The sequence below is a fragment of the Carica papaya genome, chromosome 8 (genome assembly GCF_054855325.1).
Source record: "Carica papaya isolate Zhongbai chromosome 8, ASM5485532v1, whole genome shotgun sequence".
NCBI classification, from domain to species: Eukaryota; Viridiplantae; Streptophyta; class Magnoliopsida; order Brassicales; family Caricaceae; genus Carica; species Carica papaya.
In genome coordinates, this window is record NC_142316.1 from 5,293,698 (window position 1) to 5,310,011 (window position 16,314).

General features: G+C 32.6%; 2 protein-coding genes across 2 annotated transcripts; both read left to right on the forward strand.

Moving 5' to 3' along the window:
• The first annotated feature begins 1,315 nt into the window (after positions 1-1,315).
• Positions 1,316-3,163, forward strand: LOC110809891 (small ribosomal subunit protein uS12). The gene is made up of 4 exons (XM_022035857.2): positions 1,316-1,481; positions 2,395-2,550; positions 2,637-2,763; positions 2,864-3,163. The coding sequence occupies exons 1-4, from the start codon at positions 1,477-1,479 to the stop codon at positions 3,002-3,004; spliced, it is 429 nt and encodes a 142-aa protein (XP_021891549.1). The 5' UTR covers positions 1,316-1,476; the 3' UTR covers positions 3,005-3,163.
• Positions 3,164-14,891: 11,728 nt separating this feature from the next.
• ALS3 (aluminum sensitive 3) lies at positions 14,892-16,110 on the forward strand. The gene is made up of 3 exons (XM_022035860.2): positions 14,892-15,239; positions 15,400-15,645; positions 15,713-16,110. The coding sequence occupies exons 1-3, from the start codon at positions 15,006-15,008 to the stop codon at positions 16,025-16,027; spliced, it is 795 nt and encodes a 264-aa protein (XP_021891552.2). The 5' UTR covers positions 14,892-15,005; the 3' UTR covers positions 16,028-16,110.
• Positions 16,111-16,314: the final 204 nt, after the last annotated feature.

The window sequence follows — 16,314 nt, forward strand, 5'->3', positions numbered from 1 at the left end:
ATGAGTAGGAGTGGTTGAGAAGAAGAAAACCTAGCTGCTGCCATTCTTATAGAACTCTGATACACTTGCTCACCTAAAGACCAATAAAACTCTTATACCAAATTTGTTGAGGAAAAGTAACGTGAAAGAGACAAAACAAAAAAAGAAGAAGAGAAAAATAAAGTTCTGATGCTTAGTTGTTATATAACTTACTGAGAAAAAAAATTGAATACATAAAGACTACGTAGAGGTGCCTTTTATATAGGATTACATCAGAACTTATCCAACATATATCTCGAACTATTTATTATTTGCGTCTAGCTTGAATAGTGGAAACAAATCTAAACAAAGACAGAGTCAAATTTTGAATCATTCTTCAACACGGACCATGTTGTCGAAGTAGTTTGCAAAAACATTCGAAGTGACCCAACCAATCGCACAGGTAACAAAAAACCAACAGCCTCTCATACCTGAACAATGCATATAAAGTTGTTCCATTCTGCAGTTGCAATTTCTTCCGTTGAAATAAAGGTTTGGTGACATCTATTACAATGCAAATTCGCATGACACCCTGAGGAGGAAAGTTTGATGTCTTAGTATCATTATCTATAAAGCCCCCAAGGACGTTACAAACTATTCTGTCATGTGTTCCAAGATATAGCCGACCAGTAAAGAATGAACCTGAACCCAGAAAGGACAACTATGTATGGAAACATTCTTCGGGGTCCTCTCCAGGCTCCTGTCTATGTGTAACAAGAAGATGACTTTTGAAAGTCCAAGGGCCTCCATTTATAATTCTTTGAATGTCTACCTCGTAGAAAAAACGAAACAAGATACGACCGGACCCCAGATCCTTAACACTAACACTAACACTGCCAAGGGTTCGCCATACATCCGCTAGTATGTTATGTATATGTTCAGACTTTAACTATCGCCTCTATTAGAAAAGGCCCCACTAAATAGAAGTCATATGTTTCTGGATGGGCGTGGATAGTTTTGGAGAGGTCACAGCCTCCCTCCTCTGCGGCAGTTATCGATAGCGCGGCCAGATTTATCTATGTGTCCATTAGTAAACGTAATTTAATGTGATTGAAAAGATGTATGGATGAAATGTGCCAAGAATGCAGACAAGAAATACGTGCCAAGAATGGCAAACACTTTTAGGAGTGCGTAATAATTCAATTATATGAGTTATTCTTGTTATTATTAAACATCTTATAAACATATATATTAATATATATATATACAAATGACCATAGATCTTAAGTTGTCCCAAATTATTATAATATATATTATATATATATGCGTGTATATAGCCCGTAAAACAAACTACGTATTTTGTTAAGCCCAAAGAGACCCAGTAATTTTATCTTTTTTAAAATCTAGGTTAGGTATATGTTCCTCTTTCTTTTTTGAATTTGCCGCTGCTGTTATCTGCTTTCTCCACTTTCTCAGGCTAGTCGCAGACTCGTAGTCCAAGTACTCCTCGCAGTCACCATGGGGTATGTTTTCTCTTTCAGGTTTCTCCTTTTCGCTAATTCTGACGGCATGGCTTTCAACATCCCCCAATTTTATTAGATAAATTAGCGTTTTTTTGCTCCATGCGGTAATGTGATTTCAGCATTCACGGGTATGTTCTTACTGTACAGTTTTGTGAGGTTTATTCTTGTTTTGGTTCTTTGTTTCTAACTTGATGGATGTTTTAGGATTAGCTGGATTATAGGCTATTTGCAGCAGATTCATATTTTGATTTGTTTTCTTGCAATTTTTAATTTTCGACTAGAGTCTAGGTTAAATTATTCCTCTTGAAGTGAGACAATTGGGAATGGAACTAAAAATTAGTTTATTCCTTTACATTATTCTGAAGAAAAATCAGCTAAGCTTGTTTTTAAGTTTGAGAGAGTGTATGTAAACCCCTGAAACTAAATTGACTCGGAAATTAAACTTCAATGATGATAGGAAGGCACTCTCATTTAAAGAGTAAAAGCGTATTTTTGTATCATTTGATTTTTTCAACAAGAAAACATTAAGTTTGTGGTATTATGTCAGTTGCTTGAAGGTAGATCTGGCATCTAGTCCACTTTGATGTCAAACATGTTTCTGGTTTGTATATGTAAATGTTAAAACTGTTAAGGGACTCGAAGCAATTTTTTTTAGAATGTCAAGTTCCATATATATATATATATGTATATGGAAAATACTAAAATGTCTTAAAACAAGCAGACATGGGTGCCCCTTGATACTGTTTATTCTAATTGGGTGAACTCTTATTTATAAGTAATTAGAATGTCAATTGTAATATTATGATATTGTTTGAATTCAAAATTCTTCCTATCAAGACAGAAAAGCAAATCGGTTTCAATGTTTTACTTTTCATTCTGTGATAAATATGTAAACAATGAGTATTCTTCTCAGGAAGACACGTGGTATGGGAGCTGGTCGCAAGCTGAAGTCCCACCGGAGAAGACAAAGGTGGGCTGACAAGTCATACAAAAAGTCCCACCTTGGGAATGAGTGGAAGAAGCCATTTGCAGGATCTTCTCATGCTAAAGGCATTGTTCTTGAGAAGATGTAAGCCTTTTAACTCTGTTGTACTTGGCATTCATTATGTGATTACTGGCATTTTTTAACTTTGCAAGTGGCTGTTTGATGTGCAGAGGTATTGAGGCTAAGCAACCTAACTCTGCCATCCGTAAGTGTGCTAGAGTTCAACTAATAAAAAATGGAAAGAAGATTGCTGCATTTGTGCCAAATGATGGTTGCTTGAACTTCATCGAAGAGAATGTAAGTACTCTTTGTGCATTTTCAATTTACTTCTATATTTTTACGTATGATTTTTCCTGCTCTTTAACTGAGTCCACGCGGATTCTATATTTGGTTATAGGATGAGGTGTTGATTGCTGGATTTGGACGTAAGGGTCATGCTGTTGGTGATATTCCTGGTGTCAGGTTCAAGGTTGTGAAGGTTTCTGGTGTCTCCCTTCTTGCTCTTTTTAAAGAGAAGAAGGAGAAACCAAGGTCTTAAATTTTATCTTTTAATTATCTTCTATTTACTGTATTAAATGTTACCCATCTTGCAATTTTGTCAGCTTTGGTACTTCTGCAGGGTTGATAACAACCTAAACCAGTTCTTTCTGTACTCACTGTGTCAACCATTATATGAGGAATCTGTGTTTTTGGATTACCATATAGATTATGTGATTAAAATATATATATATATGTATATATAGTTGAAATAGAGTCCTTATATTTTAAATCTATGATTTACTTCTAGAAAATAAAGTTTCTGTTTGGCTGATGGCTTTTGCTGTCAAAAAGTTTGGCTAAATATTAAAATAACAGAAAGTTAGTTTATGTAAAAACAGAAACTTTAATTTATTTTGTAATTAAATTAATTTCTCCACAGGTAAACAAATTATCTTATTAAGCGGTTGCTCGCTCTGCTACAAGTAATTTCAAAAGCTATGTTTGCAGAAGTTGATCATTTTAATAGAAATAATGAAGTCTATGCTCCTAGGAACTAAGTTAAAGGATCTTCTAGTGGACTTTCTTAAATTCAATGTAAAATTTTTTATATAAAATTTTATGTGCAATTATAATAATGTGTTTTAAATTTGTTAACTTTTTTTTTTTTTTCATTTTATGTAGATTTTTCAAATGAGTTTTAAGTTAAAAAAATTATATATGTTTTCAATTCTAAAATTTAGTTTATATAAGTGAATGAGGGTTGAAATTCTTTGTTTGCATGATGCATATCTACACATTACATCGTAATATAAACTACGTGTCAAGATTGTGTGATGCATATTCATATATTACATAAAAGTTCTAATTCTTTGCATCATAATTTTTTTTTTTAAAAAAAAAGAAGAAAATGAATATCTAAAATATGAAACGCCAAATCCCTAACCCTTCAAAACATTTCTTAATCACTTCCTCAGTCATCTTCTCGTCCTCTTTTAGCAATTCTTTCTCTATTTTCCTTGCATTCTTTTCTCTTGCTAATGCTCAAAAGACCACATTGTCACATTTTCGGTTTCTAGTCTCTCCTTCACTCTCTAAAATTTATCATGATATCTTGCTACAAACATTCTCTGAAGCCCTTCAATCTCCTTTTGCCTCTCTTGTTTCTCTTCCACCAAGGCCTTCTATCAATGAGGACAAACGAGAATTTGCCTCCCCATAAGCAATGTCAAACTCCAGGACTTGTTTATACATCACTCATATTCCTCTTCACAAATAGGTAAATCTCTCTTACTTTTCCTTATCCAAATTTAGCATAAAACATGATTAGGGTTAAAAAGATAGGAAATTTTTATTAGCACTACTAATAGAGTTTATTTTAGACTAGTTAGACCTTTTTTTATACAAATCTTTGCAATTTTTTTAATAAAAAAATTACTTCCAAACTTCTTTTAATAAATTCAATAATAACTGTAAAAATTTTAGAAAACTGGGCTTGATTCTTCTCTTGACAATTTTAAATTATGATATTTTGAAATATGTTTTTGAGTTCTTTTAATCATGCATTACCCTATATTATGACATAAATCATTTGTACTTCTATTTACTTTCCACAATTACTTATGAAAGCTAATTATTTTGTAGTCTACTTCACCACACTCTGATGTTTTCCAACTTAATCTTCCTTGCAAAACCAAATAGAATAGAAGATGAAATTTCATATTCATTTTCTCATAAGAATAAATTTACAACTGAAAGTCTATTTTGAGATTTAATGAAGGCTCAAGAAAAACATGAAGAATTTCTTTCTTAAATTTGAGAATAAATCTCTCGAGCTTATTTGAAATGATACAAAAAAAAATTTAATTTCGAAGTAAAAAAGAACTATTAGATAAAAAGAAGATATCATATTTAGACATTAAAAGCTAAAAAAGTTGTGTCCTAACTCTTTAGCTGTAAAACATGTCAGGTGGTGTAGTGCTCAAATTATTTGTCATACTCTTTTATAAAAAAAAATGTGAAAATCTTTCGTAATGCACTAGATGCACTTCACACATACCTAAAACATTCTCAGTTTATCGCAATATATGATATATTAGGTCACACCACATACTTGGAACACTTATCAATGAGTAATGGAATGGGATACACTATATTATATCACATATTTGTAACACCTAGTGGTGTGTCACAATATATATCATTATGCATAACATACTTGGAACACTTTTTGGATGTCATGACATGTTGTAAATTGAGTCACATCACATATCTCGAAAATCTCTTGATATATTGTGGTTTATGTCGACATTGCATCGCATCACATATCTTAGAACACCTCTCATGTTTTATAATATGTAGCAAATCATATTATATAATTAAAACATATCTCGATCTATTGCAATATGTGATGTATTGGGGCATATCACATACTTGAAACACCTTTAAATCTATCATAATATGAGATATACTATATTATATCAAATATTTGTCACATCAACTAATATCTTGTAATACGTAATTTGCTACCTTTAAGATGATTAAACTATTTTTAAGAAATTCATTTAAAAAACTTTCAGATCTCAATAATTTCACAAAATAATCATTTTTTAAATATTTTTTTACTAAAAATTATAAAGAACACTGTAACGATTTGAATTCTCTAAAGAGAAAAGAGTATCACCCCACATGTGAACCTGATAAATTTTTTGCGCAACATTATGTTGATCTCCATAAATCAACAATATATCTCTTGTACGGAATCATAATTCATGAGACTCAAAACAATCTTTTGACATTTTATAATAATAACACATTTAGGTCTACTTTACAATAAGCGTTCAAGGTAGCTAAAGGATTCTTCGAAGTCTTCCTTTAATCTTGAACTCCCTCATGACCTAAACTAATCTGCACTGGGAGGGGAGGCATGAATTGAGGTGAGCTTCACGGACTTAACAAGAATAAAGTAGTATTCAGAGCAGAGATATGCAAACATACATTCATAAAGTCTTGATAAAACCAACACAAATTTCATATTCGTAGAAATCCAATTTGTAAGACAACCTTACTCATCATCGTTATCGCAAGTACAACAAAAGAAACAATCAAGAACCACATCCTTTTCATTACTCATTCCAACATTTATATCTAGGTACCGTACATATTATTCTCATTTATAAATATCATCATATCATATTGGATTTATATTCAAATAATTTCGTTTCGTTTACAAATACCATCAATCACACCAGATACGCATCCAGATCATCTCAATTTTCATTACATATTGTCATTTTTCTTATCGATATTACTAGGGGCCCATAGGGATCCCCGCTACAAGTGGATGTACAAATATTTATTTTAAAGTTCATCGGTCGTCCTTATACCCCATTCGGTAATGGGCACCACAACTATAGATTGTTTCAATACCCTGTCCAGTATGAACGTAATTAAATCAATTCTCCACTCTGTCCGATATGGGACTTCCCAGCATTGTACAGCTGAGGACTCATCCGTAGGGTTCACCCTATGTACCAAGTTCGTACACTCTCTCCCATGATACCCGATAAACTTTTTCTTCTTCAAAGATTATTTCTATTTCATATCCCAATTTCAGAAATTCTAACATTTTTTATATTTTATTCTTTTTCTACCCAAATCTTATATTTATATTTTTGAAGAAAAATTTACATCCAACAATGGTATCAATTTATATTCTCATTCACACAGTCAACAACCAATCTCATCACTCTCACATATCTATTTACACAACTGATATGCGCACTCATTCCACTCATAATGAGTATACATAACAACAAATTACTCATACAAAATCATTTGAGCAAACAATCACATGCATACATGTATGTCCAACATATACAGTTTATATTGTATTAAACATACACCCAACGTACTACATAAGCAACAAGCAATCGTAATCTATATCTACACACATTGCTTACTTTAATTTATCTTGTTACCATTATATTTAACCATATACCTATTCTAATTATGTACATATATATACTTTCTTACAATATACATATTTCATCTAATTATGATTTAACATACATAAACCACTTATACTCATACAAAATACATACATCTATATTCTCACTTCAAATATGCATATAAGCAGTTTCTACAACTACGTAACTACTAACATTATTTTACACCTACACACATACGGATTCAATGCGTAGGACTATTTACAGTCATACCAACATACATGTATATCTATTTACATGTCATACAATTTCGTATGTATCAACATATTACATACTCACACATATATATAGCTATATACGTAAACATGCCCTAGAATCCATCTACTTTTTATACATGGAATCCTATACGTTAAACAACAACAACCTATTCATTCACGCATGACATGTCTGTATTTATACATATACCCTATACGACACTAACGCTCAATACACACTCACTCACATACATATGAAACTTTGCAAACCTTTCAGGAAAACACTTAAATCATCCATCAAACTTTTAAATTAATAATTTTGAAATCAATAAATTATTTTATGAAAACATAAAATCCTCGAATAAAAACTAATTTAATTCTTACCAAGATCTCCAACGAAAGAAGAAATAGCAAAGCTTTCACACGACTTTGGTTCCATACAATTGCCTCCCTTTTCAGTTTCATATTCCTAATTTTTCTAAAACTTTCATATACATGATTAAGGATTTAATTTAAAGTAATAACTGAATGTAAGGTGGAAGAAAATTTACCAAAATCAGTGTCGAATTTGGGCATTTTTATCCGAAAGAGTGGCTTCGGTCTCTCTATACGGTTCCCTAATTTTTGGCATCGCACGGATCTTTGAACAGATCTGGAACGCTGCATCGTGGTCTGCTTTACATGGATCAAGTCCGCCGAACACACACTTTGCTTATTCTTCCTCAGCAACACGCGCTGCGTGCCCGACATAATGCGTCAAGCACTGCGCGTCGCGCGCCGTGCGCCCAGCACCGTATGTTGCGCGTCGTGCACCCAGCACCGTGTGCTGCGCGCCGCAGGTTCAGCACTGCGTGCAATTTTGCCTTTTCGGCTGCATGCCCTACTTCCTTCCTCTTTCTCCTTCTCCTTCTCCTTCCTTTTTTATTTCTTTTTTTCCTTTTTCTTTTTCTTCTTCTTTGTCAGTGCGCACCACACACCCAACACTGCGCGCTTGACATCCTTTTTCCCGGCCCTGCGCGCCATGCCATATTTTTCCTCCTTCTTTTCCTCCTTCTCTTTTTTCTTATGCTAGGGTTTATTTGTCTCCTTTTTTTTTCCTAGCCTGGGTCTGCGCTCCCTTCTCTTCCTTGGGCCTGGTTATTATAATCTCTCATCCTTAAAAAAATTTGGTCCTCCAAATTTGATCTTACTCTGGGTTTGTGAATTATTAAGCATTTTAACTTTTCAATGGCTTCTTCAATAGAATGACAGTGTGATTATATTTTATCTATATGAAGGAATATCATCCTGGTTTATGTTGTGTTTCCCAATTTCATAATTATCTAATATCTCCCAATTACAACTCAAGTGATTGTCGTTACCATTTAGTATTGGGAGGACCATGACATGTTTGGTCACTATTCCAAATAGTCTCTTAATAAATCATGCATTTTCTATTCCTCACAACAATGAGTTCTTAATTACCTAGATAACCTCAACCCTATGGTATGTTTATATTCTCTCAAGGTTCATATCCTTAAGTGAAAATCATTTGTTTTATGACCTTCGAAATTACCCTTGGAGATTCTAAAAATGTTCTAGTATCAAAGCTTCCTCTTTTTTTTTTATATATATAAACAATTATGGAATTTATATTTCTTATGTAGAATCATTAGGAGTATTTGATATAAGGGTCATATAATGGGTTGACTAAGATTGATTATATTATCCACCTATTCCAATCTTCCCGGGGTTAAGTATTACACTGCTTCCAAATATTAAGGTGATTACTCTTAGGCATTACCATGAGATATGATCCATGGGTTTGTCATGTTCTCATTTATTCCGTGTTGATTTGAAAAAGAATTACTCTATGTGTTTAAATTTTAATTTGGGAGTGCCTATTTTATGGGTCTATCTGATGTCTTTGTGTAACGTACAAATTTTATGTTTCGATTTCAGAATGAGGAAATAATATGCAATCGTTATTCATACTAAGGATTTTGTTGTTAGAACATATTGCCAGAGATACTCTCTCTTTAGGAATTTAATTTAGGAGGGACAAGGTCCTTCAATAAGAGTTTCCATTCAAATGTATCATTTTTCTTAAAATGTTTGATTATGTGCTGAGAACATACCATTATGGCTACTAGCAAATGAAGGTTTAGTTGGGTTAGTTATTAATTTAGGTCATCTGAGTTTTACTAATAATCATATTATGTTTAGGAATTTTGCTTTTGGTAAGATTCTTTTTTTTTTCTTTTGGTATATCCTAATAGGATGTCAATCTTGTAGGACATTGAATTTACGATTGTTGCCCCCCCCCCCCCCCCACCTTTTTTACTTTAAAACTCGATTAGTTTTTCTAAAAGCCCTCTTGAGTGTACTTGGTGATTTGTAGAATTTATAGTTATTATTGACAGTCATTATGAGTTTCTTATGCGGGAGGTCATTTAATAGCCTTGTTACTAATGATAAAACTTTTCCTTCTTTTATTCTTTTGAGGTAAGGTATTATACCCTTTTGGTTTTCACATTTTTTGTGTGATCGTTCATATGTATAGTCCTGGGGTGTAAATCTCATGTTTATCCCATCAATAATTTCTCTGTCCATTCGAGAGAAAACTTTCATGTGTTATGGTCATGGGTCCACAACACACTTCCGTTGCGCTACTTTAATAGTGTTGCCTTTAAAGGTTTATCTTGGTATGTTGCATCTATTTTTGTGTTCCCTTTTGGTATAAAAGAATTATATTCCAGATTTATTTTTATATTATCAATGATTTAGGGTCATAACATGTCCCTAGGATATCCTCTTCTTCCTTAGAACTTAATTTAGGAGGAATAAAGACTTTCAATAATATGAATACTAATAAGGTGTACTCTGTCTCATTTAATATATATATATATATTTACCAGGCACTTGATTTATTTCATCTCTCATGATACTTTCATCCACGAGGTACATGAGTTGCAATGTGGAACCTTGATGGGAATTCGGAACAAGCAAGATATCCATTTTTCATAAAGGAAATTTTGTGGGGAGTTCTAAAAGGCATCAAAATATTGGATAATTATTTAGTCTTCCAAAATATTGCTTACAAGTCTACTTTTTTTTCTTTATTTTTTTATTCTCTTTATTCTTAGTCTCTAAAGGGTCTTCTATTTCGTAAGTAATCGATTAAAGGTAAATTATCTATTAACCAAAATTATCTGTAGTAATGTCTATTGCTAGAGATAGTAGTATTAGAGCATCAATAACCTAAGTGTTTGTACAAGCATAGATAAGGAAAATAAGAGGCTAAAGGCTGCCTCGCCTCGTAAAATAATTATCTATTATGAAAATCCAATGATATCCACAAAACAAGTAACTAAGTAATTAAGATTATATCGAAGCTTTCTAAGATGAAAGAATGGTCCAAACCTCCAAGCTCTCTATTATTTCATGATCTTGATATAGGTCATGACACAGTCAGCAATAGTAAACTCTTTGGTCCCCTTTTCCAAACTCGAGGGAAAATTTAATTCCCCCCTTCCGCCCAAACAAAATTTTACTTTAGTATTTTACTTTTATTGGATCAACTTTTCGGTATAGAAGTTTAAGCTCCAACAGTTTTATAAATTCACCATTCCCAATTGGCTTTGGAGTAGAGCTCTAACCTCTTATTTCCTAGACTTATCACATTCTTACTTATGCAACTCCTATCTCCTTAGAATTCAAAACTTATAATTATGCTTTGCCATGTTTTCAGAAGAAGTTTCAAAAAAATCTTTTAAGGTGTATATCACCTAATTTCCTTTGACTTTAAACCTCATAATAACCCTACACCTCATGATACAAGGAATAGTTCCGAGAAACGCGGCTCTGATAGTAATTGTAACGATTCGAATTCTCTGGAGAGAAAAGAGTGTTACCTTATATGTGAACCTGATAAATTTTTTTGCGTAACATTATGTTTATCTGTAGAAATCAACAATACATCCCTTGTACGGAATCATAATTCATGAGACTCACAACAATCTTTAGAAATTTCATAATAATAATACATTCAGATCTACTTTACAATAAACGTCTAAGATAGCTAAAGAATTCTTCGAAATCTTCCTTTGATCTTGAACTCCCTCCTGACCTTAACTAATCTGCACTAGGAGGGGGATGTGAATTAGGATGAGCATCACAGATTTAGTAAGAATAAAGTAGTGTTCAAAGTAGAGATATGCAAACATTCATTCATACAAGCTTGATAAAACCAATGTAAATTTCATATTTATAGAAATCTAATTTGCAAAATAACCTTACTCATCATCATTTTCACAAGTATAACAAAAGAAATGATTAAAAACCACATCCTTTTCATTACCCATTCCAACATATTTATATCTAGGTACCGTACATATTATTCTCATTAATAAATATCATCATATCTTATTGGATTCGTAATTAAATAATTTTGTTTCATTCACAAATACTATCAACTACACTAGATACATATCCAGATCATCTCCATTTCTATTATATATTGTTATTTTCCTTACCGATATCACTGGGGGCCCATAGGGATTTTTACTACACGCGGATGTATAAACATTTTTTTTACAGTTCATTGGCCGTTTTCATACCCCGTCCGGTAATGAACGCCATAATTATAAATTGTTTCAATACCCCGTCCGATATGAACGTAATTAAATCAATTGCTAACCATGTTCGGTATGGGACTTCCCAACCCCATACGACTGAGAACTCATCCACAGTAGGGTTCACTCTATGTACCAAGTCCGTACACTATCTTCCATGATACCCGGTGAGCTTTTTCTTCTTCAAAAATTGTTTCTATTTCATATCCTAATTTTAGAAACCCAAATATTCTTGATATTTTATTCTTTTTCTACCAAAATATTATATTTATATATTTGAAGGAAAATTAACATTCGACAATAGTATCAATTTATATTCTCACTCACACAACCAATAACCAATCTCATCACTCTCACACATCTATTTACATAACTGATATGCGTACTCATTCCACTCATAATGAGTATACATAACAACAAATTACTCACACAAAATCATTTGAGCAAGCAATCACATGCATACATGTATGTCCAACATATACAGTTTATATCATATTGAACATACACCCAACGTACTAAGTAAGCAACGAGCAACTGTAATCCATATCTACACACATTGCTTACTTAAATTTATCTTGTTACCATTATATTTAACCATAAACCTATTCTAATTATGTACATATATATACTTTCTTACAATATACATATTTTATCTAATTATGATTTAACACACATAAACTACTTATACTCATACAAAATATATACATCTATATTCTCACTTCAAATATGCATATAAGCGGTTTCTACACCTACGAAACTACCTACATTATTTTACACCTACACACATACGGATTTTTGTATTTACGGTCATGCCAATATACATATATATATATATATACATTTTTGTATAGTTTCCTATGTATCAACATATTACATACTCATATATATATAGCTACATACGTAAATATGCCCTAGAATCCATTTACTTTTTATGCATGGAATCTTATACGTTAAATAAACAACAACCTATGTATACTATATTTTTACCTATTCATTCACGCACGACATTTTGTATCTATATTATTATACATATACCCTATACGACACCGATGCTCAATACACACTCACTCACATATATATGAAACTTTGCAAAATACCTTTCAGGATAATACTTAAATCATCTATCAAACTTTTAAATTAATAATTTTGAAATCAATAAATCATTTTATGAAAACATGAAATCCTTGAATGAAAACTAATTTAATTCTTACAAGGATCTCCAATGAAAGAAGAAATAGCAAAGCTTTCGCACGACTTTGGTTCCATACAGTCGCCTCCCTTTTCAGTTTCATATTCCTAATTTTCCGAAGATTTTCATAGACATGATTAAGAATTTAATTTAAAGTAATAAATGAATATAAGGTGGAAGAAAATTTACCAAAATCGGTGTCAATTTTGGGCTTTTTATCCGAAAGAGTGCGATTTCAGTCTCTCTCTTCGGGTCCCTGATTTTTAGCATTGCACGGATCTTTGAACAGATCTGGAACACCACGTCGTGGTCTGCTTCACGCGGATCAAGTCCACCCAACACGCATTTTGCTTCTTCTTCCTCAGCAATACACGCCGCACGCCGGACACAGCGCGTCAAACATCGTGCATCCCGCACCGTGCGTTGTGCGCCGCGCGCCCAGCATCGCACATCGTGAGTTCAGCACTGCGCGCAATTTTGCTTTTTCGGTCGTGCACACCGCACGCCCGACTTCCTTCGTCCTTCTCCTTCTCCTTCTCCTTTTCCTTCCTCTTTTTCTTTTTTTTTTTCTTTTTTTTTCCTTCTTCTTCTTCAGTAGTGCGCACCACGCGCCCAACATCCTCTTTCCCCGCTATAGGCGCCACGCGCTATGCCCCCTTCTTCCTCCTTTTTTTTCTCCTCCTCCTTCTTCTACTAGGGTTTATTTATTTTCTTTTTTTCTTCCTTGGCCTGGGCCTGGGCTCCCTTCTCTTCTTTGGGCTTGGTTATTATAAATACTATAAAATAATCTAAACAAAATTTAGGTTATCAAAATTAAAGCACCCAATTATATCAAAACATAACATTGGTAGATTTGATTCTTTTAAGTATATTTAGATTGGCCATTTTCTCCAGGTCTTCAATTCCCGTTCATCTTTTCTTTGACATTTAAAGCACTTAGTTTATCAAAAACTCAATCAACGTGTACAAGTGATGTGATGTGATGTGGAGCAATACAAAATCCTTTCTAATGGCTTCCTCCACAATGTTAATTAATTTTTGTCAAAACTTACATTATAACTTTTTTATACTTTTTAGGAATTATCTTTCTTATGAATTACAATTTTTATACTAACTATAGTCGTTGTTAATGGGTTAGGTGTAGAATCAAGTTGGAATTTTTTTTTTTTTTCAACTTAAAAAATCTAATCATGTTGTTTATAACCACAATTTAATTTACAATTCAGACCAAGTCATTATTTAAATTTTTAATTTTAATTTTAAACTAAAAATAGGAGGAATTATGTATACGAAATTCTTATTTTTATCATAAATTATTCTAAAAATATAAATTAAATTGAAAATGGTCTTATTATTATCACACTTTATAATTGAAATGTCAAATTTCTTAACATATCAAAAAATTACCTTCCATCAAATTCACTTCAAAATTCTAATTGGGCATAAAAGATTTTAGCATATATTGCGTGCTACTATTATATTATTGTACTAGAAGTGATTAATCTATCGAAAAATAAATAAATATATATTTTTTTACTTTGATTAATTGAAATTCGATTTTTAATAACAATATTGAGGGTTAAAATTTTAAATACATTTACATGGGTTTGATTTTTAAAAATTTAATTTTACTACACGAAATTTATTGAATAACACCACTTACCATAGAAAAAAATAAAATAATAAAATTTTTTTTAAAAAAACACACCATCATGCCGACGTAATGGGCTTGATTTATGTTTATTAAAAAAATAAAGAATAAAATAAACTAAATAATAAAAAGGAATAAAATAAATTAAAAGACGAACCTGCCCCGATTCCTACGGATCGTACGTACAAAAATGTGTTTGCTTTTTGGCAAGAGCATATATATAATATACACACGCACACACAGACACATATATATATATGGTTTCTAAAAGGAAAATCCAAATGGCTAAGGTAAGCAGATAGTGATAGCACGAGATCCTGCAAGTAGTATTATCAGGGGAAGGTCTCTTCTGTACTTTAAATGATAAATTCTCCCTCTCCATAAACACCGAAGAAGAAAAAGGAGAAAATGGATCTGGATTGGTTAACGGAGTTCTTGAAAGGTATGCTGAAACCAGTTGCTGCAACTGCGGTGGTTCTCATGGCGGTTTTGTTATCGTTTATGCAGAAGCTTGGTCTGGAAGGAGAAATGATTTATTCTATTTTAAGAGCCTTTTTACAACTCTCTGTTATTGGCTTTGTTCTTCAGTTCATTTTCAACCGGCAAAACATTGCTTGGATCATTCTCGCTTATCTTTTCATGGTACTTAGAAGATTTAATTTCTTACTCGAGTTAATTAAAAAGCATGTTTGAATTCAAAGAAAAGAAAATTTGAATTCAAATTTCTTCAATTATTAAGATGATAATAAATGAAAGATCTAGAAGGACAGAGAGATCTAATTCAAATTTCTACATATTGCAGGTATCTGTAGCCGGTTATACGGCGGGAGAACGTGCTAAGCATGTACCGAGAGGAAAATATATCGCCGGAGTTTCTATACTCGCCGGAACTTCAATCACGATGTTCTTACTGGTTATTCTTCGTGTTTTCCCTTTCACTCCTCGTTACATCATCCCTGTCGCCGGTATGATGGTCGGAAATGCCATGACTGTCACTGGAGTCACCATGAAAAGACTTCGCGACGACATCAAACTACAGATGAATCTGGTAATTTCTCAATTAATTAATCGATTATGCAAAAATTGAATTGAATGATAAATTGAATTTGTTGCAGGTGGAAACAGCATTGGCGCTTGGAGCAAATCCAAGACAAGCAACAATGGAGCAGATGAAAAGAGCATTGATTATTGCAGTATCTCCAGTTTTAGACAATGCAAAGACTGTAGGATTGATTTCTCTTCCCGGAGCAATGACTGGTTTGATCATGGGAGGAGCTTCTCCTTTGGAAGCTATTCAGCTTCAAATAGTTGTAATGAATATGCTCGTAGGTGCTTCTACTGTAAGCACCATAGTTTCTACTTATCTCTCTTGGCCAGCTTTTTTCACAAGCGCTTATCAGCTTCAGACAAAAGTCTTCTCTTCTGATTGACCTTCAATCAAAATTCTCTGCAAATGTAAATTCAATTTCCTCTGCTTTCCTTCTACTTTATTGACTTAATTTTCATTTTTCTACTAAGTTCTTACCAAATTTTTGGGTCTTAAAATTTCTTCACATGTGTAGTTCATAGTGATTTTAAAAATTCGTAGTTAAATACATAAAACTATGATTAAAAGAATATATTTATATACAGTACATCATATTAATTTCTATTTTTTTTTTTCAAATGGTTGACTTGAGAATAATATGCAGGTACAAGATTCTTCTTTGCTTTTTCT